Raw genomic sequence first — 25,210 nt, 5'->3', positions numbered from 1 at the left:
TATGTCCAACTACCACCGGTTGCTTTGCTACCTAGCTTCAGGTGGAGTAAAAGAATTGAAAGGAGATCAATCAAAGGCGCGTTGCTGAACTGTTGAAAGAATGAACATGATTAGAAAAGAAAAATAAAGCTCCAACACCTGCATGGATTAATCAGCATGGCAATCCCAATCAAGGTAAACGAGTTACAAAGAATTTGACCTCAATCTTGACCCCAAAGATAACAGTACGTCGGAGTCAAATGCAAACAAAGACGTAGTGTACATCAACCTGAACGTAAAGCCAAAATAGCTCGAAACTAACTGACCAAGAAAAAAGAACTATTCACCAACTTCATGGGAGCTAACATGAATCTTTAAGAACTTTAACTTTGTTAAAGTTGACATTTTAATTTGGATTTTTGGAAAAATCGTACTTTTTATGTTGATATATCTTTGTATAACTGTTTTATTATCAAATTTGTGGTTCTTTTATTTGTTTAGATTAATTATATGTGGCATTGAATGAATGAAAATTAAAAGACATAATTTTTTTTTAAGTCCAATCCTATCGTTTACCAGACAATGGACTAGATTAAGGCCAACATAGTCTCATCCAACTTGGTGTTTCACCAAACAATGGACTGGGATAAAAGCCTAACCAATCCCTGCCAACTTAGTCTTATCCATCCCTAGGGTCAGTCTCATCCAGCCCACCAAACGAGCCCTAATGTTAGAACTGGATTTGATTGGACTGTTGGGCTGGATGGGATTGATAGGCATCTCGCACTAATAGTTTAAGCTTAAACTATTTTGTGTAATTTTGAATCCTTATTTGGCGGGCTGGATTTGTTTAAGAGGCATCTCCGTATTTTGTGTAGCTTGATAGTTTAAGCTTCTCGTACTAAATAAGGATTCAAAGCTACACAAAATACAGAGATGTCTTTTAAAACCTAAGATTTTTGTGAATGAGCTAGGATGAATGAATTTGTATGATCTTTTGATTTAATTTATATGCTTCAGGAGTGGTCAACTTAATTTTTTATTCTCATTTTTCCATGTCATACGTTATAGGTTTGATCAATCTCTACGACTAACTATCACTTGCTTATCCCCATTAAATCAATCCTATTTGTACTTGCTATATGTATTGATAAAACTTTTGAGTGCTTCTCTTAGGTGAAGGAATAATTTACTTAAATTTAGTTCAAACAAAGACGATGAATTACAAATTTATGGGTGAATAATATCCCACATTAGGCATATGATAAAATAACATACAGTTAACATATGAGAGATCCTACCTTTAAAATCTAGTAATATGTGATTAAGTTGAGACAATATCGATGAAGTAAGAAATGTACCATGTTGGGCCTATATAGTTTATCAAAAATTAGTAAGTATATTTGAATTTAACAAAGGTATAAAGGATTGAGGGTTACCTAATGATAAAGCCATTTCTTCCAACAATAAAAAAGCTTTCTACTCTCTACACTAACCTAATTGCTCAAGATTATAAAATAAGGAAAACTAATGAAAATGACTTGAAAACTTTGAGTTTTAACGATAAGGACAAAATAAAAGTTAAAGTGAATAGTAGCATGTTTGACTTTTTAGTGTAAAAATATGGTTTTTCGTTAAAATGAATAGTACCGTGGGTTTTTCGTTATAACTCCCTAAAAAATAGGGTATAGCATTGTATTGAGAACGATAAAATGTGAGAGAAGGACCCTCCTATAATTTGATACACAAAATAAAATTGCACCTAAACCCTTATTTACATTTTAATTAACTAATCACCCTTTTGGTCATTAAAAAGTGCATGTAGAAGTTTTAATTATCAACCTCTTATCTCCTTACCAAAAAAACAACCCTCAGATCTAGTAACTCCATAGCCGCTGGCTTTTTGTTTCGACTTGTGGTCAGTGGCAGCCGTTCTCGCCTCCCTACTAATCCATCTCGCTTTTCCTCTCTGCCATTCTCCCACCCGCTCACCTCCTGTTTTCTCCCTTATCTGCCCCTCCTCCACCTCTATCACCTCGTCACCCACTCTTCCCCTAACGATGTTCCTATCAATTCTCTTTAGTTTGGGTAGAGTTAGGTCAATAGTATTTTTAATAATAATGAGACAATTTTTTTGCTCGTAAATTATCAAAGGTGTTGGCCATTGCATGTTTCCAACAATATATTGGGCTTTTGTGGTTAATTGGTATACAGATATGCGGTTTCCTCTAGATGGCTTGCCCTTAGATGCTTTTGTTCGATCTGGTTATGGGTTCGTGGTGGTGGTGGGCTACAACGGCACGACGACACCAGTGGCTTTGGCTTGGCAACACATCTGTCATAGACACTTTCGTCCATGTCCTTGCTAAAGCTACAAGCTATGTGATTTTGAGGTCTCAAATAGCATTTTTGTCCATGGCCATCGGAAATCTTTGGCGGTGCTAACGAATCTTATGCAAACTCTATAAGTTTTGGTAGTGTTGTGTCGCCAGCGGTCAACGACAGTGACTCTGACCTGAAATCTCATCTGACAACCCTCTCTCTGTATTGCCCTTGCTCATGCTGGCCTACCCATGCCTCATGCCATCTCTGTCTGTGCGTCTTCTTTGTGAATACATCATCAGCCACATTATCGACTTTAGTTTAATTTTAATCTAGTTTTATGTTTTCTGTTTCTGCCACTAGACAAGTTAAATTGGTATATTTTGTGTCGCTACCGACATTGTTTGTGTCACTTTAGCGATTTGAGTGGCCTTGCTATTTGCTTTATTTGCGATGGACTTTGAGAGGGTATCAGTGTTGGGTTTATCTCATCTATCGTATTTGTGACAGATTTACTCTGAGACTCCTTGATTTGGGTCTAGTGGTCTCTTGTGGTGGCTGTATATTGGTTTAAAATAATTTACTTTTTGTGCAATTTCTCACCAAACCAAGAAATTGATCATTGGAAAATATGTACTCATCTGACATTTTTTTAACTTGATTGTTCTTGGTAATGAAACATTCTATTTTCTGTAAAAAATAAAATCAAATAAAATATTAGTTGCATTATGAATGGTTTTCTAGTTATCTTTTTTACTTGATTGTTGTTGGTAATGAAACACCCTATTGCTTCTGTGAAAAAAGAAAAAAAAAATTATTAGTTACATTATAAATGGTTTTTTAGTTGTTACTAGAGCCACCAAATTCTAGATTGAAGAACTAATTTGGGCTTTTATTTTAAGCCCAAACGAAAAATAGTGTATGTTCCCAGTTGTAATTAAATCATACATAATTCAACATTTATATTAATCGATCTGTCATCACTCATCTGTATTAGTTGAAAATTAGGCAAATTAACCTTATTATATTACATATTAATCCAGTTCTTCACATGTGTGAATAATGCCACAACTTTTTCAACCTAAAAATGTAACATCCCACATCGTCTAGGGGAATGGATCATCTATGCCTTATATGTATATTCCCACCTCCAATTAGCACGAGACCTTTTCGGAGCTCACTGGCTTCGAGTTCCATAGGAACTCCGAAGTTAAGTGAGTTTCTGTGAGAGCAATTTCATGATGGGTGACCTACTGGGAAGTTCTCGTGTGAGTTCTTAGAAACAAAACCGTGAGGGCGTGGTCAGGGCCTAAAGCGGACAATATTGTGTTACGGTGGAGTCAAGTCCGGAATATGGTGGGGGCTTGAGCCGAGATGTGACAAAAAAACCAGACATTCATGAAGAATTTCCATTGTTGGAAATAGGGGTCTAGGTATATCTATGGATTTAAATTGGGGTAAGGGCGGCTAATATTAACATATAAGGAAAGTAGCGCCCACACAAAGATTCATCATGTAGGGTACAAGTGATCAAAGTCATCATTATCTTTAATTAATAATATTAATTAACAAGAGAGAGTGGATGTTAAGAACAGTACATTTAAATAATCAAAAGAGATTATGGTAGAGACATTTCATCCATGACTTAATGAGTTAACCAACCAATGCTTATAAAGGCAAAGTCCCAATGTCTTTTCTCACTAATCACTACTCAAAATCCCCAAGGGTAGGCCCAAGTGCAACTCCTTTGCTCCTCCTTAAAGCTAAGAATAATAATCATTGCTCCTTTCCGATTCTTCTCCCAAAGATCCTTATTTAAAATATATGTATGATTTTTATGTAAATATATTACTTTCAAAGTTTAAGCTTGCGATCCATCCAAGCAAAAGTCACTTCTTAATCTTCACATCAAATGTGGTAGATGTTTTGCATCATCCTCTCACTTTCGACATTGGATCGCTGCATTTCGGTGATCCCTTTCCATTATTATATTTCAAACTACGTATAAAAACGTTTGGCATGCCATATAAAACTATATAAAGAAATACCTAAGTGTTCCACGTTCTAACTAATCGTTTGGATTCATCGCAACCAAGACAAGGACCTTGTCTCCCAAATACGCTTTTGCAAAAATATTTTAGCATCACCCTTAATCTATTAAGATTGATTATAATTAATGATCAACAGTTTAATTTTTTTTTATCAACCATGCATAATCTGTTTTGGCCATCAAGAAGTATATATTTTGGAAATTCACACCTGGTATGTGACAATATTGATACTACAACCTGGTATGTGTTGAGATAAAATTTCACACCGGCGTGTAGTATGTAAGATTTTGAGTCTTTCCGCTTATTACCAATTAGTTTTTGGTTTGATGCTCGATCTAATTCATGTGATCATCCATCAATATATAGTTCTCTAAATAGTTAACGTAACCGATGGTCAAGCAAAATTGATGCAATGCCAAAGAAAATTTCTTGTGTAAACCCCTAAAGTCAAAAAAATTACCTATGGACGAGTCCTAATCAAGGAGTTGTTGTAGGTATATCAACTAGATGTGTCAAACATGTTAATTGATTAATCATGTACGCATAGACGTTATTCATACACTATCTATATGTGATCTTAATTTGTTCATTTCTTGTAATTAAAGCAAAAAATTAAACAAGTCAATAGCAAATTAATACAGAGTATTGTATTGGATCACTGTGTATTTTTTTGTCGGATGATCTTAAATCATATAGCAACAAACTAGCTATAGATGTCCTTTTCAATGTCCAATGATTATTTTGGAAGCCATGAGGAACTAAACTAACCCAGAGTACAATTTGATTTAAATAACTCATGAGTTACATGATGCCACCGTCACCCAATGTATCTTACGTACCAAAATAATGGTACAACAATCATGTTGATCGAGATGACGTCATTCATCTTGAACACTTTGGTTAAAATGTCTTTAGAATAAATCCTTATTGAAAATAAGTATTTTTGAAATCAAAAAATATTTTCCTTAAAGCACTTTTAAACGACCCTTAAATGAAGAAAATATAATTAATCTCTATGCAAGCATTAAGGAATAGGGAAATCAGAGTTCACTATAGTCTCGTTTTCATGAGGTCTCCGTTGTCCCCCAACTAAACCAGAGAATAGCTGATAATTCGTAGCATTTTACGTTAAAGTACAACTTGGCAATGATTATCTGTACTCTTTTGTTATAACCTTTTTATTACGGGGATTCGAACTCCAACACATAGATTAGTCCCATTACATTCTTATTGTTAATTAATTTCTTTTAAGAAAAAACAGTCACAATAAATAACTTCAATGACATAATATGAATATCCAACTCAAAATCAATTATTATATATATGAAAACGGTGATATAATATGAATATGAATATCCAACTCAGAATCAATTAGTATATATATGAAAACGGTGACATAATATGAATATCCAATTCAATATCAATTAGTATATATATGGAAAGGCTCAATATGATACTCTCAAATTCCCATTTACGTGCATGACCGGTCTACAAATTTTTTGATCAGAGCTGACAACAAAACTAAGGCCCAAAATAATAATTCTCACACAAAAAGTTAAGGATTCTTTTGTCCAGTAGAAAAATTTACCAGAAAAACATTTTGAGTCATTTGAGAGATATCAAGTCAAACAATTTTAATTTCAGTCGATATTATGTGTAACAGTTTCACATTTTTTTAAGAAATGGTAAAATTTTGCCTCTTTAAAAGTAAATTAACTATACTCCTTAGATTTTTTAAATCATGTAAAACAAACATAGATAATCTAAATAGATTGATTTATTTAAACACACAAAATTGAAATTTTTATTCACAACACACCAGGTTAAATTCATGACATGCTTTTGGCTTAACTATTTTAAGATGACTACCCCTCATACATTTTTTTCTTTCTATTTTTTGTTCCAATTCCTTCATGGCAAGGGCTAACGCCTCAGACAGACAATTCATATTGGAAGAGGCACATAGTACACAAATGTTAGCCTAAACACGTGAAAAGGATTTACAGTAATGTTATGTACGATGAGCTAAGCGGTTCTTATGAATAGTACATTGCAGGGAATTGAAAAATTGTATTGCCAATTTACCATCGTGTTACAACACAATCTGAAAACCTGTGTTACAAGTACTGCAAAGATATACTATTCATTTTTTTGTTTTTGTCTTACAATCTATTCATAAAGTATTATGGAAATATACTTAAAACCTAAGTAATATGTATTACAGTTTTCTTTGCCGAAGTATTATAAGTTAGGCGTATATTATTGAGCAACTACTATCAAATTGCTAGTAAAGGTTGATTCATTTATTTAAAAAAAGTTTAATCTGGGAATTAATAATTATTAATTTATTTTATGATTCAAGTTAGTTTTTTCAATGTGTGGAGCTCAAAATAATCAATAGACTGGTTTGCAAAACATGATACAGCTGCATGCATTTTCTGTTTTGTGTGAGAGAGATATTTAGGGGTGTAGCATATTAAGATTATTTATACCGATTTTTGTTAAGTTTTTAAAGTGATAGACTTTCACAGGTTTAGTAGACTTTTTTACTGACTATATGTTATAAACTCTATAAATTTCACAGACTTTTAGTCATATATTTGTGTGGTAAAGAAAGAACAGTAATATGATCCATAAAATATGGTTTAAATTGATGGTTTCCCTAGCATTACCCTTGTTGAAATGGTAATCATTATCATGAAAAAGTGGTCTTATGAGGTGGTGATTGCAATGATGGTGGTGGAAGTGTCATGTGGTGATTATTGGCAAGATGGTGGTAGTAACGTTGGTGTCTTTCGTGATTATGGTGGCAGGGTGGTGTTGAGGTGATGGAGAAGTAGGGATGGGGGTGGTGGTGACGGGGTGGTGATGATGGTGGTTGAGGTGGCAATCATGGTGGTGGTCATAGTAGGAGCGACGATGATGCTCATGTAATAACGATGGTGGCGGCGATGGTGACAATAAGGTTCTAAAAGGCACTACTCAGGCGCCAGGTAGGAGTCGAGCACCTACTCGTCTAGGCGGGGCCTAGGTGGTTTTTTAGTATATTTACCAATGTTCTAAAAAACGGCCTAGGCGGTGGTGAGCCAAGGCGTTTTCTTGCAAATCAATTGGAAAAATCTTGGGTGCCTCGAAAGAAGGCGAAGTTTTGTCTAGGGTTTTGACCCATGGGATGCTTTCGGCGAGTTTTTGTCTTCCTCTTCCAAATCTGAGATCTGCGGTGGGGAAGGGTCTTACTAGTGCTGGCGGTGTCATTAAGAGCGGAGGATCGATGGATGAACGAGATCTGCAAGGAGACATGGAGGAGCTAGGTGTTAATCTAGGATCCAAACTCAAGTTAACTGAGAAAGAAAGGAAAGTTATTGTTATAGGGAGGAAGGAAGTCGAGGAGGCCCTGATTGGGTTTCACTTCTATGCTGTCGTCGAGGTGCTCACAAAGAAGAAGGTGCACAGGGATGTCTTCATCGACAGATTTACATCTCTGTGGAGAGGGAAGAACGGGGTTTCGATTAGAGACCTGAGGGGACAGCGTTTCCTTGCTCAATTTGTGTCTGAACAGGACCTAATCTATGTGATTGAGGTAGACCAGCCGTGGACCTTCAAGGACGACTTGGTTATGGTGGCGGACCGAACACACGCAGACAAGAACATATGGGCTCCACTGACCCATGGAGTTTTCTGGATGCAATTGCACAACATCCCTTATCTGAACATGATCGGGGCTGTTGCTCTCGCTATAGGTGGGCTGGTGGGCACGGTGTTGAAGGTGGATAGAAATGTGAGTAAGGAATGCATTGGGAGATTTCTGAGAGTCAAGGTTCGATTCAATGTCAAGGAACAACTTATGCGAAGGACATATGTGCTGTTTCCAGATGAAGGGAAAGTTTGGGTGGAATTCAAGTATGAGTATCTCCCAAATTATTGCCTCATATGTGGATTACTGGGGCACCCAACTAGAATCTGCAAAAAGAGAGAGTGGATGGTTCGGATATGGAAGCAGAAGGTGAGCCACTAGGAGATGACATTTACGCGTTTCGAAACCTTGAGGCCACATTTGACCTGAGAGGCTACCCGCTGCATTCTGGGATCCGAAATGGGTCGTTTTCAAGAGAAATCAGAGGTGGCAGAGGCTCCAGAAGGCAACAACAAAGTGGAGGAACAGTTACTACCAAAACGGGAAGCGGGGGGATGATTTCCAACACAAGTGGGAACCGGGGGAGTGTCCGCCACACGAAACTCTCTAATGAAGACGGCGGTAGCGGTACCGTGGAGAGGGAGAATTACGAAAATGGAGAAACTTTCGACACTGCTAGCTCGCCCCTAAAAATGAGGCTAAATTTTGGAACTGCTGACTACGATTAGTCGTTGGCGGAAAGGGTAAGGGCTAGAAAAGAAAAAGAGAAAGAAGAGAGGGAGGCAAGGGAAAAAGCTTTTGATGCCGGCCTGATCGGGCCAGGGGGCACGATGGCGGAGGGGGTAGAAAATGTTACTTTGATCAATTTAGATGAGAGGGAGGAGGGCTCTAAGGATGGGGTGAGTGTGGCGAGGGAGGACAAAATAGTGAAGGAACAAGGAGATCTGATTGATTTGAATGTTATGCCTAAGGAGAATGCCCCACTAGGCAACTGTGAGAGTGAATGCGGGGAATTGGCAGGGCAGACGTTAGGAATGCAGGGAATCACTTTCGAGAGGCAGGGGATGAGCTCGGAGATAAGCAATGTAACCAAGAATTTGATCCTTTCAACTTGGGACAAATTATTGAGGCTATCTCGAGGAAGATAAAAGCCAAGAATAGGGGATTGGCGGAAGTGGAGGAGTGAGCGGCCGGAATGCTGGCTATAAACATGAGAGTGAGACAGCGAGATACAAAGGTCATAAGTGAGGTGGAGGAGACCAGCCTTGAGGGGTCTCCCAATACCCCATGAAGCTTATCGTATGGAACTGTCAGGGTATTAGGGGTGACCTGATAGTTGACAACCTGTTGGAGCAAAATAGGCTTCACACCCCTGACATAGTGATTCTGCTTGAAACAAAGAACAAAAGCAGTCGTTATGGTTATCTTACGAAGAAACTCGAGATGGAATTTATGCACACTGTGGAACCAAAAGGTATTGGTGGTGGTTTATGCTTATTTTGGAGAGATGCCTCACAGATTCTCTTGGTGAAACATTTTGACTTCATGATTGAAGTCAAAGTTTGGGACGAGGAAAAAATGTATCATTGGCGGCTTTTTGGAATCTATGCTAGTACTGATGAGAAAATGAGGAGAGACCAATGGAGGGCACTTGGTAATCGTATAGTGAAGGAAAGTGATATCTGTCTCCTAATAGGGGATTTCAATGATATTTTGTGTAATGGTGAAAAAGAAGGTGGCAAACTGAAATCGGTGACTAGCATGCGGGACTTTAGGGAATTTATTGCTAATAATGAGCTTGTGGATCTAGGCTATGAAGGGTATCCTTTTACTTGGCGCAACAAGAGGGACTCCTTACCCATCCAACAGAGACTCGACCGGGGTCTTGCAAGCACGGGGTGGTTTAACCTTTACCCAGATACGAAAATCATACATGTTGTATTAGAAGGCTCTGACCATTCCTTGTTGCTCCTTACCACAAAGAAATCCGAAGAGTGGAGAGGAAATAGGTTTATGTATGATGCAAGATGGAGTAATCAGAAAGAGTGCAGGAACATCGTCACAAAAGACTGGGGATGGGAAGGTCGGGGATTTCACGCATTTCGATTCTACGAGAAGCTGAAACTTGTCAGAATGAGTCTTAAAGGGTGGTATCGAAAGAAAGGTAGAAATTCCAAAAAAACTATTGATAAGCTGAAAAGGGAATTAAGGAAGGCCTATCAGTCAAATAATTTTGCCTCGGCGGAGGTTCATTAAAAGGAAGAAGAACTAAAGGAGGCCAATAGGAAGGAAGATGAGTACTGGTGTGTCAAGTCGAGGGTCCAGTGGCTGAATAATGGGGACAAGAATACAAAATACTTCCATGCTCAAACAACGAAGTGGAGAAGCTCAAACAAGATAAAAGGCTTGGAGGATGCGCAGGGCGTCTAGCACTCGGATCCTGTTGGAATTTCTACACTGGCGGTGAACTACTTTGCTGATATCTTTAAGTCCAGTAAACCGAGTCAGTTTGAGGAAATCACGGGGTGTGTGCAAGCAAAAATTTTGCATGAGGACAACCTAATGTTGATAGCACCAGTTTCTAATAGTGAAATTCAGGTGGCTGCCTTCCAAATCCCTCACACGAGAGCTTCGGGGCCGGACGGCTTCTCCGGGAGTTTTTATCAGGACCACTGGGAGGTGGTGGGAAATGATGTGACTAAAACCATTAAAGCTTTCTGGCACTCTGGAAAACTGCTAAAAAAACTAAACCACACAAACTTGGTTCTCATACCAAAAGTCTCATGTCCCAAGAGTTTGTTGCAGTACCGGCCCATTGCCCTGTGTAATGTATGTTATAAGATCCTTGCTAAGGTAATCACTAATAGACTAAAAAAGGTGATGCCAAAGGTGATTAGTGATAACTAGTCAGCATTCGTGGCGGGAAAACATATTCAAGACAACATTCTAGTGGTCCATGAAATTCTGCACTCCTTGATGCACCAGACCGAAGAGGATCGGAGTGGCATGGCTTTAAAGCTGGACATGGCTAAAGCCTACGATCGTGTTGAGTGGGAGTTCCTCTTAGTTATGATGGCGAAACTGGGGTTTGATCCTATGTTCTGCAAAAGGATAAAAGAGTGCGTTTCTACTGCCTCCTATAGTATCCTGGTGAACGGGGCTCCTACGGGTTATATCCTGCCGCAGAGAGGATTGAGGCAAGGTGACCCTCTGTCCCTATTTTTATTTCTGCTGTGTACTGAAAGGTTCTCTGCCCTCATCAGGAATGGTATGGAAAATGGGTCCCTTCATGGGGTGCGGGTGAATCCTAGGGGACGCCGATATCACATCTATTTTTTGCTGACATCTATTTTTTGCTGACGACTCAGTGTTATTTTGTGAGGTGACTGTCGAGGATGAGAAAGGTGTGCGGGAAATCCTGAACTCCTATGTTGCAGGTTCGGGGCAGGAGATAAATATGACTAAAAGCTCTATTTTCTATGGAGCGAAGGTCAAGAAACGGGAAAAGAAATTAATTGAAAACACTTTGAACATTCAGAGTAGAATGGGGTTTGGGAAGTACCTGGGACTTCAAGCTGACTTTGGTGTTTCTAAAAAGGCTGTTTTTGTGGATGTCCGGGAGCGGATCGACGTGAAAATGGTGGGATGGGCTGAGCAGTTTTTAAGCCAAGCTGGAAATGAGGTTCTTATAAAAGTCGTTGCTATGGCTATGCCTAATCACGCAATGAGTTGCTTTAAGTTGCCAATCGATGTTTGCAAAGATATCGAAAAGGCAATTCGCAGCTACTGGTGGAGGGGGAGCATGAATCGCAAAGGGGTTCAGTGGGTTTCATGGGATAGACTCCAAAAGGAAAAAGGTCGGGGGGGGGGGGCTTGGGTTTCAAGGATATCCAATGCTTCAATTTGGCTTTCCTAGCTAAGATTGGGTGGCGTCTTATCCTAAACCCGGAATCCCTGTTTGCAAAGGTAATGAGGGAAAAATACTACCCTGGGAAAACCTTCAGGGAGGCGACTGGGGGAAAGAGGTCTTCCTGAGGATGGAAGGGTGTTTTCAATGCCCGTAAGGTGCTGGAAAAAGGTCTGCTATGGCGGGTTGGGGATGGTGCAAGTATCAGCATCAGGAATGACCCGTGGTATCCTGTGCCCTCTACGTTCCAAGTTAGGCCCAAGGAAAATCTGAACGCAACTTTGGTCTGTGATTTGATCGACCCGACCACTCGAACTTGGAAAGTGGACATTATTGAGGATGGATTCACCCATAAGGAGACGGATGTTATTCTCAGTATTCCCATCAGTAGAACAGGATCCACCGACAGACTTAGGTGGTTTCACACTGCGTGTGGGACTTACTCGGTGAAACGGGATACGGGGTTGCTATGGAGCTTATGGAAAATGGTGCACTCGGTAAGAAAAGGGCGGGGCTTGAATAGTGAGAAGACAAAACATAACCTTCTGTGGAAATCGATTTGGTGCCTAGATGTTCCTAGTAAGTTGAGATTTTTTATATGGAAATGCTGTAATCATGCCTTAGTGGTGAGAAGGAATCTCAAGCGACAGCATATGCGTGTTGACAACGTGTGTGGGGTGTGCGGGCAGTTTGATGAAACAGAGAATCACCTCTTCTTTCGTTGCGAGACCAGCCACAGATTCTGGTTCTGTTCGCCTCTTCAACTTAACTCCATCGAGTTAGAGGGCGTTGACTTCCTTCAAAGTTGGGCGAGTTTCTGCAACCGGGTTGACCAACTAGATAACAGGATGGAACTTCTTCAAGAATTTGTCTTTGGGCTTTGGCGACTATGGAAGAACAGAAACGATATAATTTTCAATCATAAAAACCATGAACCAGCTGAGATTTTGATGGACTGGAGAAGGAGTCTAGCCGAGTATAGAAACGCTGCGGAAAAGAGAGAGCAGAGTATGAAACCAGTTCTGACCAAGGTGGCCCACGATGGTGCTGGACAGAAACATTGGCATAAACCTGGATTTGGTACAATAAAAATCAACACGGATGCGGCCTGGAGCAAAGTGACGCAACAGGCTGGTCTGGGTTGGGTGGCTTGTGATTTTGCTGGTGTTCTCCAGGGTGCGGGGGGATCGGGATCCATAAGATTCCACTCCGCAGCTGCAGCAGAGGTAGCAGCAATCCGGGAGGCCCTCGAAGACTGTTTACTGAGGGGTTTTAGGAATGTAATTATAGAATCTGATGCTAAAACTATTGTTCAAATGATCAGAAATGAGCTAACCCAAGATTTCAGGCTTGAATGTCTACTTGGTGACATTGAGTTTCTAGCACGTAGGATGCAGGCTGTTGTTTTCATCTTTGTGTCTAGAGAGAGTAACAAAGCTGCTCACTTGGTGACCAAGTATGTTGGTGAGAAAGGAAGGGATTTCGTGTGGGATTGTATTGGGCCTGAATTTTTGTTTAATACCTTGGCCCAGGATATTAACCTTCCTTTGAGAATATAATATACTCTATCTTTGACAAAAAAAAAAAATTGGAAAAATCGAATGGGCTCTAGGCGGGCTAGGCAAGGCTAGGCGGTTTTTTTTTTTTAATGAAATTAAAAAATAAAATAAAAAATCCTATCTATGTCTAAGTGGTTTAAAATTGTGAACTTGTTATACATGTGTCATCCTACAATACTCCTCGCTATGGTCATATGGCATATATGCTTAATGTGTTTTTAAATTTTGGACTTGTTGGATACTCTTTTTGCATTTTATAATTTTTTTACCATCTTATCCTTGGATTTCATACAAGTATAATTTTTTTGTAAGGATCAATATGCACTTATTTACAAGATATACAAGAAATTTACCTAAATCCGCCTAGGTGGCCGCCTAGACCCCGCCTAGGTGGCCGCCTAGACCCCGCCTAGGTGGCCGCCTAGACCCCGCCTAGGTGGCCGCCTAGACCCCGCCTAGGCGCTAGGAAACAGCCAGCCACCCGACTAGCGTCTAGTGTTTTTTAGAACCTTGATATTTACCCGAAGCAAACTTCTTACATTTGGGATCACATTTTGCCTTCACATGCAAAGAATGCTTTTCTTTTTTATTGTATGGGAACGGTATCGTAGTTTTTCGCTTTAATAGAATTTTATTTTTCGAGTAAAAACTTAGACTAATAATTTTATGTTATATTAGAGGGAATCAAATGATGAATATATAGGGACGGATCCATGACACAACCTCTTCTACACAATTTTTTACACATGTTTTTGTGGGATCCATTTCGTAATGTATTTTAACAATTCAAACCGTCTATCTTTTATGTCTTCCCTCAATGATCATGTCTACCAAAAATCACCCAAATCTGAAATCATATGACCGTTGGTTAAGGATTTAGGGTTTCTTTGTAGAACTGTATTCATCTGTTTTCTTCACTACAAATAAATATCTTAATGGTTTTCGATTTGCATAATTATTTGCAAAGATGATCTATGAATGATGTTCTAAAAGGCAGATAGTTCGGATCGTTAAAATGCATTACGAAGTGGACCCCATAAAAACATGTGTCAAAATGTGTAAAAAAAAGTGGTGTCACAAATCCACCATATATATATATATATCCTATTTATAATTCATTAACTTATAATTTTGCACTCCTTCAACTAACCCATGGACTTTGAATTTCAATGAATGCTGATTCATGTGTTCCTATATGTAGTTTCAAAATTTCATGAATTATAATTTCCTAGGTTTTTTTTTTTCTAAGAATCGCAATATACAAAACCATTATGTTGATATAGTTATGAAAATGAAATAAAAAAGGATTTATAACAATTATTTTACAGGTTAGGAAAACACCAAATCCCTTGTCAGATAGCATGTAATATTTCTTTGATCAATAGGTTACATAAGCATATATCACACGTTACACCAGGGTGGCGCGTAATTTATTCATAAAATTACCCTTTTTGTCAAATTTTCAACACATAAATACATTCCTTCTTGAACAAAAAGTCAGACAAATACAGTGCCTTCTTTCTCCCAATCATTTCGGAGCATAAATCCTCACATGTAGGTTTTGTTGCTATACAGGACGTGGTACAAAGTGATTGGTTGACATGACCAATTGCTTGACAGTAGCAGAACAAGCAGCGAGGTGTGTGGAATCACCAGCACGACTTAGAGTACGTGAAGTTTGTTACACAATACACAAATATGTACGTAGAAAATAGTAACCAACAAAGGAATATAATATAATTAATTAAGAGAGAGAAAGAGGTAGCTGATGGAATGTCATTGTAAATCTGCTACCCTTTATGGACCCCATCACGTCGGCTCATAACCTCATAGCCTCCTACTGTAATTGTATTACTTTTAAAGGGAGGTAGAGAGAGACCTTGCAAAACACCAATTTGGTGTTGGTGATCACCATCATCACTATATCGAGTTTCATCAGTTCTGATATTCAAACGTTATCAGAATTGAGCAGAGTTTGGAGGGTTTAAGTTAATTAAAAACAGATTAGGAATTACAAATTAAGAAGATCGATAATGGGGCACCATTCTTGCTGCAACCAACAGAAGGTTAAGAGAGGGCTTTGGTCCCCTGAGGAAGATGAGAAACTGATCAGATACATCACAACTCATGGCTATGGCTGTTGGAGTGAAGTCCCAGAAAAAGCTGGTCATGGTCCTCTCTGTCTCTCTGTTTCTATCTATCTATATATCTGTCTATCTCTTCCCTTCTGTGTGTTCTTACTATTAATTATATCGTAATTTAATTAAATTCCTGATGATAAAAGGGGCTTAATTGTTGTGTAATTTTCAGGGCTTCAAAGGTGTGGTAAGAGCTGCCGCTTGAGATGGATTAATTATTTAAGGCCTGACATTAGAAGAGGGAGATTTACTCCAGAAGAAGAGAAATTGATTATTAGCCTCCATGGGGTTGTAGGCAACAGGTTTAATTTAACAAGCTGTATTATTAGCTAATTAATTTCATTAATCTATTTATTTCCTAATATTTTGTGATTGTGCATGCATCAAATCCAAATTAACCACCCATTGATTGATATAGTCTTTCGGCCCTCCAAATTTAAAGCCATTGCCACGTTCGAAAATGCTCAATGGGTTTTGGGAAGCTTATATTTTTCTCTTACACAATGTGATGAAGTTAATTTCTACCCCTTTTTTTTCTTGAAGAAGCGGCGCTTTTGAAAATTTAAATTCATTGCACCATTTTCAAATTATTTCAAGATTTTGGCGAGTCTGTTTTATCTTAGAACCTGTAAATTTGAAGCTGTTTTGTTGTGGTTGTACGTATGTAATTGGAAGAAGTGGTTTTGAAGTTTGAGTTCGTATGGTTTTAATTATATATAAAATCACGTACTGGTCACGTTTATTCTTTCCAATAATAATATAGACAAAAAAAAAACCCTCTTTCCAATAATATATAAATTAATTGGTTCCGGGCCTTTGAAAAGAAACTTAAGTGAAATGGACCTCTAACTGAATACAAACAAACTTTAAAAACAAGTTTTCGGAATCAAATATATGTGGGTGAGCTGCTGCGTCAGGTTTATGTTTTAAATTTACGTGTAGCTAGTCCAGAAGCTATCTTCATCACCTGTACTGTACAGTAAGAACCACATTCCACCTTATTTTTTTGCGAAAGACGTTAAGTAGTCAACTTCGGAAGTTGGCGTTGAACATCTCAGCTCATGAAATCAACGCAGATACACACAATCATATTGTTAATGTAAATTACAAATTAATTAATTGCTTATGGAAGTTAATTTATTTGCTCTTTATTATACTATACATGCATGACTATAACTGTAATTTACATATATGTAGATGGGCTCATATAGCAAGCCATCTGCCGGGAAGAACAGACAACGAGATTAAGAACTACTGGAATTCATGGATAAAAAAGAAGATACGAAAGCCTTCCACACCTTCAAGTGCTACCACAATAAGTCCACCACCTAGTGTTGATCATCAACATATAATTCCCCAACTGGGTAATTACAATAATCAACTAGATTTTGCACACCAAGATTTGAGTACGATCATAAAGCCTCAAGCTCAAGAAACCCTCTTTTCTTCAACATGCCCTATGTTCATGTTTGATACAAGTACTACTGCCAATATTGAAGCAGCTCCAGACAGTTACAATGCTCGTGGGGAGATTTTCCAAGACATGATTGTCGCGACTGGTTTGAACTCATCTGAGCCGTGGAATTTGAATCAGCATCAAGTCCAGGCTTTCCCACCTCCGGTGACAATGTCATTTAATACTACAAGTAGCAGTACTAATAATATTACCATGAATACAAACTATTTGCCACCGTTGATCGAGAACATGGACAACATGGCACCGAACGTTGATCATCACCACCATCACCATCATCATCAATCTTGTAACAATATTGATGAGGAGGGAAACCATGATCAGATAGCCTTGGAGTGCTTAATGCAAAGGCAGGAGTTGAATGAATGGGTTGTTACCCAACAACAATGTTCTAGCTTTCTATTTTGGGACAGTGTTGTTGATGATCAAGCGACAGTACTTGTTGGACAAGATCATGGTATTGCACATCCAACTTCATCAAACGCAGTACAACTCTCTTCTTTTCCTCCATCTCTATAAGATATTAATGGTGGTCTGAACAACGTACACTGCTGTCCCTCCTAACTTTACCATGCACCTGTGCACCTCTCTCTCTCTCTCTCTCTCTCTCTCTCTTTTCTGAAGTTCTTTTGAAAATGGTCCAGGCTTTTGAGTTCAGAGTTTGTTTTCTTTAATTTTGGGGTGAGATTGATCGATTGTGAAATTAAAGTGAGCTGTACAAAAGAAAATGCATGAATGTTTATTTAATTTGGATTTGGGAACAGAAGAGGAATGAATAATACATGCAACGCGACCTTTGATCATTTGTCTTGGTGTTGAACTATAAATAGTACGAAATGGTTTTTCCTTCCACATGCATGGCTTCTTAAATTCCAAGCTATGATACACTTGAACGATGAACAAAAATAACGAGTTTGGTTGCATGGATCCTTAATGAGAAAAAGTTCACGAAAAGTGAAAACTAACAATATTATGAAAATAGAGTAAAGAGGAAAAACTAGCAATTAAATATCTTATATTATAGAGGAATTAGCTAATTTTCTTCCGAATATGTAAGTTATTATCAATTTCTCTCTCAAACTTTAATTTTAATCAATTAATTCCCTGAACTTGTATTATTAATCAAATCACCCCCTTGTAGTTAAATTTTTCAATTTTCCACCCACTATTCGGTCCATCTCAGTATTTATGAGGGCATAAAAGTCATTTTGCACCTCAACAACACCCAATCCCTGTTCATGAGCAGGAGCAAAAGGCAGAGTGCAATTTTCTTCTTCTTTCTTCCACCAGTTGGATCCTATAGTTTCTGTTTAAATTACCCATGGAGCATAATCGATCTGAACAATGCGATGGAAGTGAGAAAGCGGCGTCGTCTTCAGCTTCTTTTGTATCCAACGCTCTGGGTCGTCGGCCTCGGTGTGCTTGGGTCTGTGGCAAACCAATGCGGGCTCGCTGATTTTTGCTGTTTTGGATTGAAGGCAATCAAAAGGGGTGGTGACGATTAGCTACTGAGCGAGTCGTTGTGCTGCACGATCTGCAAAGGGTAAAGAGTGAGTAAATTGTTTTGGGAAGATGGTGGAGAATCAAACATTTTGCAAAGCAACTTGAGTCGGTGCTTCTCTTCTTCATTTCGTTGGCATACATTAGAAATTGTCGCTTTAGTGAGACAATACATTCAACACCAGATCATCTGCACCTCCTTAGTTTCAAGCGGCAAATTCCAGGGCGGTCCAGAAGGTAGCCGAAGTAGGTAGGCGCCTTTCTAGGCCCCGAATTTTTTATTAAATATTATATATATATATATATACACACAGAGGAAACCTTTAAGGAAAGAGATTCTCAATTTTTTTTTTTTATAAAAATAGAGATTAGTTATAGGTTCGTATCATATCGAATTTTAACAATCTGAACCATCTATTTTTCAAGTTACACCTCATAGATCATCCTTGAAAAATATTAGCTAAATCAAAAATGTTTAAAACATCTAATTGAGTTCAAAGAAATTAACGAATACTTTGTTATATAAGAAACAATAAAATTTTATCTTGATAATTACATAGGCAAATGGATTCAGATTGAATTGAATTTTTGTAAGGATGATCTATAAATCAGGACTTACACAATAGATGGTGCGGATCGTTAAAGTTCGATATAGAGTGGACCCCACATCTAATTCCTATTTTTTGAAAAAAATGAGGATCCCTATGCATAAAGGGCATGTATATATAAATATATGTGTGTGTATATATATACACAATTTAAATTCAATAAAAAAAGAGCAAAAATATAATATTAGGCAATAATATAATTTTTCACAAAATGAATTTTACTGTTTTCTTTTGTCCCTCACCCAAATGTAAATTGTAACTATATTTTATTCTTCAAATCTAATTAAAATTTAAAAATCAAAATGTCAGTCTTTTTTCTTGGTACAACCCAATTGCTTTGTCTCTTTATTTTCGCAAAACTATCGCTCTTCTTTCTCGGTCTTCACATGATAAGTATTCTAATATTGATGGGAAAGACTTATTTCTAGAGCTAAGAGTCTTGAGAGAAACTTTACCGAATGAAATAAATTGGACAATAGAAGTGTTGAAAGGTTGTTTCCCGAATGCATGGGTTGCTTATAGAATTTTGTTAACTATACCAGTTACAATTGCCTCTGCAGAAAGATGTTTTTCAAAATTAAGTTGATCAAATCTTACTTTCGATCAATTATGTTACAAGAAACATTGAATGGATAAACATTTTCATCAATTGAAAAAAAAAATATTGGTTGAAAACTAGATTATGTAAACGTAATTAGTACATTTGCGTCTAAAAACTCAAGACGTATAATATTTAAGTAATGTTTGTATATCTTTATTCTTTTGATATTAATTTTTAATGCTATTTAATGTAGAAATAGACTGTTTCATGTATTTAGCGAATTTTTTTTTATACATATCAATGTGTTAAGAATCAAGGATCAAAGAACTCTAAAGCCCCACTTCAAAGGCTGGCCTAAAGCCCCCAAATTCTCAGGGCTGGCCTTGCAAAGTCCTGCATATTTACTTTTGATCATGTTGATAAAGATTGCTGCTTCAATAATGTATATGCTTACTCTTCTGTCAACGGGGAATCAAGGTTGGATTTTGAGAAGGGCAGGGAATTAGAGATGGAGTTTGAAGAGGGATAAAATGACATTGTTGCCCTCAACTTTTCCCACATGGGCAACACGTGACTAAGATGGATGGAATGGTGGAGGGAAAATTGAAAAATATAACTGCAGGGGGTAATTATTTGGCTAATTGTACAAGTTCAGGGGGTTAATTTGGCTAATTAAAATTAAAGTTCATGAGGGAAATTGACAAGGATTTACAAGTTCGGGAGGTAAATTGGCTAATACCTCTATATTTTATGAATACGTAAGAGATATATAGGTAAAGTTTACTTTGAACAAAAGATATATAGGTAAAGTTTTAATTATATTAAGTACACATATATTTACGAAACCGTTATTGACACTCTAAAAATATTATTTAATGTGCACACTTATATTTGTTTCCTTATATTTTACATTTTTTAAGTGCACGATGACATTTTTTAAGTGCTTATAATAACATCCAAGTACATATATAATTGGTCTCTTTTAAAAGAAATAATATTATTGGCAAAACGAATGCTTATGCAATATGTGAATTTGAAATCACATTTCAAATAAGAATGAAACTTGATCAATGATCTCGTTTCATATTAGGGTAATCCTAGGGAGACCAAATTTCTAAACCAAATTTTGTAAATCAAATGATGTGGATGTTGATGATTGGATTATTATTTCAATATTGATTAACATGCTTAATTCCTATTAGTGACACATCATTTAATTTGCAAATTTAGTTTAAAAAATTTGATCTCCTTAAAATTATCCCTCGTATTATAACAACATATATATCCACGCAGACATCACATGTGCGCGATCAAATACTTACAAATATTACTATTTTCGATATTGAACTTCTTTCTTATACTTGGCCATGCATGCACGCAAATAAGATGCTGAAGACACCGATAATTGTGATTTGAAATTATTAGTAGTAGTTAAATAATGCTAGCAATGATAAGGGTGGCCATTCCGGAAAAGGCATGCTAACAAGAATGTACTAACATCAGACTGTACACGATTAAGACATGTTATGTACTGAGATTAGACTGTACACGATTAAGACATGTTCACATATATACTAATAAAATGAAGAAGAAAACTTATTATGAATAATATGAGTTCTTCTAGTAATATATTATTATTTTTATATCAATTTGTGTGTTGATCAATTCGTAAGATCACATAAAAACGACATCAAGTAACCCGGTTACCACCCTTAAAATATATTAACACAAAGAGTTAATGATATAGATGTCAATCTGCGCCTTGATCGATTCGTAAGTTGACATAAACACGACACATATATAAATGATAAATAATCCAAACACAACCCGATTGCCACCTTTAAAATATTCTAAACAAAGAGCTAGGAATATGCATATGGCACCATATTAATAAATTGATGATGAAAAATCCGCTTCCTTCGTCAACCCTTTAAATGATAACTTTGGAAATTATTGATTCGTTAAAAGGACAAACCTTATCCTGGCTCCTTTGTTTTTAGTCCTTCCTTGCTTTGTTTTGTATCCTTGCAAGTCTATATCTATATAGCTAGGCTATCTCTCCATACTCCATTTCGGGAGAAATTATTTATTGTGACTGTAACACGAATGATACATCACGTGTTTTTATATAAGTGGTGAGAATTTTTATTTTTTAAGTTATTAGCTTTTTAACACATATATCACACTAATTGTATAGTGACACGTCGCGTACCACCCTGTGTTTCTGTCACATTGAAAAATCTCTCCCATTTCGGGGCCATGGTTTTATGAGTACTAGTTAATCAGTAGTATAGTGGAACATTCTCACGTACACGTTAATAAAGACAACCTACCTATCAAGGCTGCAACAACCATATAATATTTATTTCTCTGGCAACATTTTGTCTATCTAGAGAAACATTGGCTATCTTGAGTCCTTACACCCATAATTTTGAATTTGAATGCACTCCCAAGCATGATGGTGAATCTCGTCGACCAAATATGACAACTTACATAGTAAAATTGATTGATACATGCACTGGCGGATTAAGGGGTCATCTAGGTCCCAGGACCCGACAAAAGTAGACCTTATGCCCATCTTGTTTGGAACTTGAGAATGTCTAAAAATTGTTTGATGAAATGCTTTTTGGCCATAATTCAGCAGATTTTGGCAAGTCATGCTCAACACGCCTTGGGACAAACCTTGGTAGGTGATGCTCGACATCAAGCCTTGGAAGCTGTCGATAGAACTAGGAAGATATATAATTGTTTGGGCCCAAAATAATGCTTTGGGCCGAGCCTAGAGTTATTCTCGGTCCGGAAAGGGATACTGGGAATATTCTGTTATGGACTGAGCCTAGTGGAGTTCAGCCGAATCCTATCAGGAGATAGTTTTATCTGGATTGGTTAGGTGATCAAATCCCAATACAATAAGGATTCTCAAAAATTAAGGATGCTTTGAGTCAGAAAAATGCTGAAAATCAAGGGATGAATATGAGTGATTAAAGAGCTTGGTTCAGAGTCCTACATGGGTTAGGATTGGTCGAGACCTAATCAGATTGGGTTAAGGAATTCTAGTCCGAGTGAAATTCTACCTCGGCCATGGAGGAAATCACTACTATAAATAGAGAGGGGAGTGCATCATTCAAAGCCCTCCAATTCAACACACAGCTATCCTACGCAAACCTCTCAAACACCTTGAGATTTTTATTTTCTTTTTTTCGCCAACACATCTTCAGTTTGGATAAACAACACCGGAGCCATAGAATCAGCCGACTGATAAGGACCTTCAGTTTTGATAAACATCATTGCTTCGAGACTGACTGATTACTTATCCAAGTCTTGGCCAGCAAGATTTGGCATTCCATAAACGATTATCACAGATAATGGCATAATTTTCAAGGTCGATAAGTTTAAAGACTATACGGCGAGTTTGAAAATCTGGCTTGAATAGTCCACGCTGTATTACCCACATGCGAATGGGTAGGTCGAAGCATGCAACAAAGTTTTGATTGGTATTCTCGAAAAAATGGTGAAGGAAAGGCTTGGTATATGGCATTTAAAGTTAAATGAGGCATTATGGGCATATCGAACTTCACTTCGATTAGCGACAGGGACGACTCCATATGCCTTGACTTACGGATATGATGCAACATTACCAATCGAGTTGAGTATAAACTCATTGCGAATTATCAAACATAGTAGTTTGTTCAGCGCCGAATATAGTCAAGCAATGAGGCAAGACTTGGAGGATCTAAATGAGGCTTGACTCGATGCCTATAATTTGCTAGTAGCGCAGAAAAAGATCACCGAGCAAGCTTACAATCAACGAGTAAAGCAAAAGATGTTCGGCGAATGTGACTTGGTCTGGCCAACAGTGTTGCCAGTAAGGATCAACGATCCCAAATTTGGGAAATGGTCACCGAATTGGGAATGACCGTTTATTGTTCACAAAGTTCTTAGCAAGGGGCATACCATCTCAATGATTAAACTGGTTTCGTACATAAGTTGCTAATCAATGAGAAATTTTAAAAGAAGTATTATTCAGTTACTTGGGAGTTGCAGGAATAAAATGACATTTCATTTAAATCGACACAAGAAGTACAAACATAGGAATAATAAAAAAACCACCAACCTACAAGTCAACATTGGGAACATAATTTATGGGGTCGAATAAATGAAGGCTTCGAGTGTAGCTTTTAATTCCAACCACTTCACTTCGCCCATAGTGATCTCAGTCTGCTGAGCCATCTTGTCGGCTTTCAGAAATTGGATTCGCTTCACGCCAGCCGCACATGTTACCAACCGAGGTTTATTTGCCTCAAAATCTTTCTTAAGCTCAGAGGTAATGGTAGATATTTGGGATTGAAGCTCGATGATCTGATGGTCGAGATCTACCATATTCTATTTCTTTACCTTGATCGCTTATAACTCTGGTAAGATGTTTTCCTAAGCAGCCATTACAACTTTCAGATCCTCATCAGCTTGAAAAGCTTTCTTGAAAATATCAAAATATCACTGAGTTCGCTTTAATATGGTCCTCAAGTGAACAACGCTTTCATTGCTCACGAGACTGTCAGATGCAAGGCTGTTCAGGCACTCCCTAAAAGAATCAAGACTTTTCGTGTGAAGCACTTGCAGAGCCGAGAGAGATAGAATGTCTTACAATTTGTTTAAAGCATTAGACTCAACCAAAGCTGCAAAAGGGTTGACTTTTCCAGATGTGCTAGCAAAAAGGGCATCGAGTTCGACCTCCCATGAAGGCTGTACAGAAAAAAGAGTTAGACGAGAAAATTTAAAAGAAAAACGATGAAAGATAACGTTTTTAGACCTGTCGAGAAGAGACTTCGGCCATATCTTCTAGGCTGTTGAATAGACCCACATAGCTTAATGACCGAGCCTAATGTTTAAGATAGCTCTTCAATTCATACGGCCAATAAGGGTTGTCTACTTTCGATGGCCACTGAGGCAGCCACGAAATGTAGACAACACTCTTCGACGCATAGAATTTTCGATGAAATGAACGACTAGGCACCTGATAGTTAATGTTTTTATTTTGGTTTAGCGTTCTGAGACAAAAGTTAACTAGAATAGAAGAAAGAAACTTACAAAAGGTGAAATGACATCATGTGTAGGGATGTCGAGGTCTTGGTCCTGATGGTGAACTGGAGTTTCTGCCATGGCTTTTGGTTCAACAAAAATTGCTAGATCAATTACTAGACCCTCGACGACCACCTCAGGAGCACTATCACCGGTCTCCTCGACCAGTGGGTGGACATCATCCCAACTTGGACTGGGCATAGAAGATGAAACAACCTTGCTTTTATTCGGAGGCAGGGGAGACACACTTGGTTGCCCATTCGGTCGAAGGCATCTTACCAGAGGACTCGGCTCGTCGTCATCATCATATTAACAAAGAATATTTAGTAAAGTCAACTAAGATATATATGATGGATGTTAGGATTTTCTTATACCTCTCAATCCAAAATAAGTTGCGCAATGGTGGTCTTTGGATTTA

The 25,210-nt window shown here is 37.8% G+C and overlaps 2 protein-coding genes across 2 annotated transcripts; both read left to right on the top strand.

Annotated features, from left to right (window-relative positions):
* Positions 1-9,273: 9,273 nt before the first annotated feature.
* LOC114825459 (uncharacterized) lies at positions 9,274-13,452 on the top strand. Its single transcript, XM_070823209.1, has 5 exons — positions 9,274-10,233; positions 10,477-10,839; positions 10,972-11,254; positions 11,355-11,843; positions 12,065-13,452. The coding sequence occupies exons 1-5, from the start codon at positions 9,274-9,276 to the stop codon at positions 13,450-13,452; spliced, it is 3,483 nt and encodes a 1,160-aa protein (XP_070679310.1).
* A 1,861-nt stretch (positions 13,453-15,313) lies between these two features.
* On the top strand, positions 15,314-17,867 carry LOC103424381 (myb-related protein 308-like). The gene is made up of 3 exons (XM_008362464.4): positions 15,314-15,618; positions 15,763-15,892; positions 16,788-17,867. Exons 1-3 carry the CDS (start codon positions 15,486-15,488, stop codon positions 17,581-17,583), a joined length of 1,059 nt encoding a protein of 352 aa, XP_008360686.2. The 5' UTR covers positions 15,314-15,485; the 3' UTR covers positions 17,584-17,867.
* The last annotated feature ends 7,343 nt before the right edge of the window (positions 17,868-25,210 follow it).

The sequence above is a fragment of the Malus domestica genome, chromosome 06 (genome assembly GCF_042453785.1).
Source record: "Malus domestica chromosome 06, GDT2T_hap1".
Classification (NCBI taxonomy): Eukaryota; Viridiplantae; Streptophyta; class Magnoliopsida; order Rosales; family Rosaceae; genus Malus; species Malus domestica.
The sequence above is the reverse complement of the archived record's forward strand: the minus strand, read 5'-3'. Positions and strand labels throughout refer to the sequence as shown.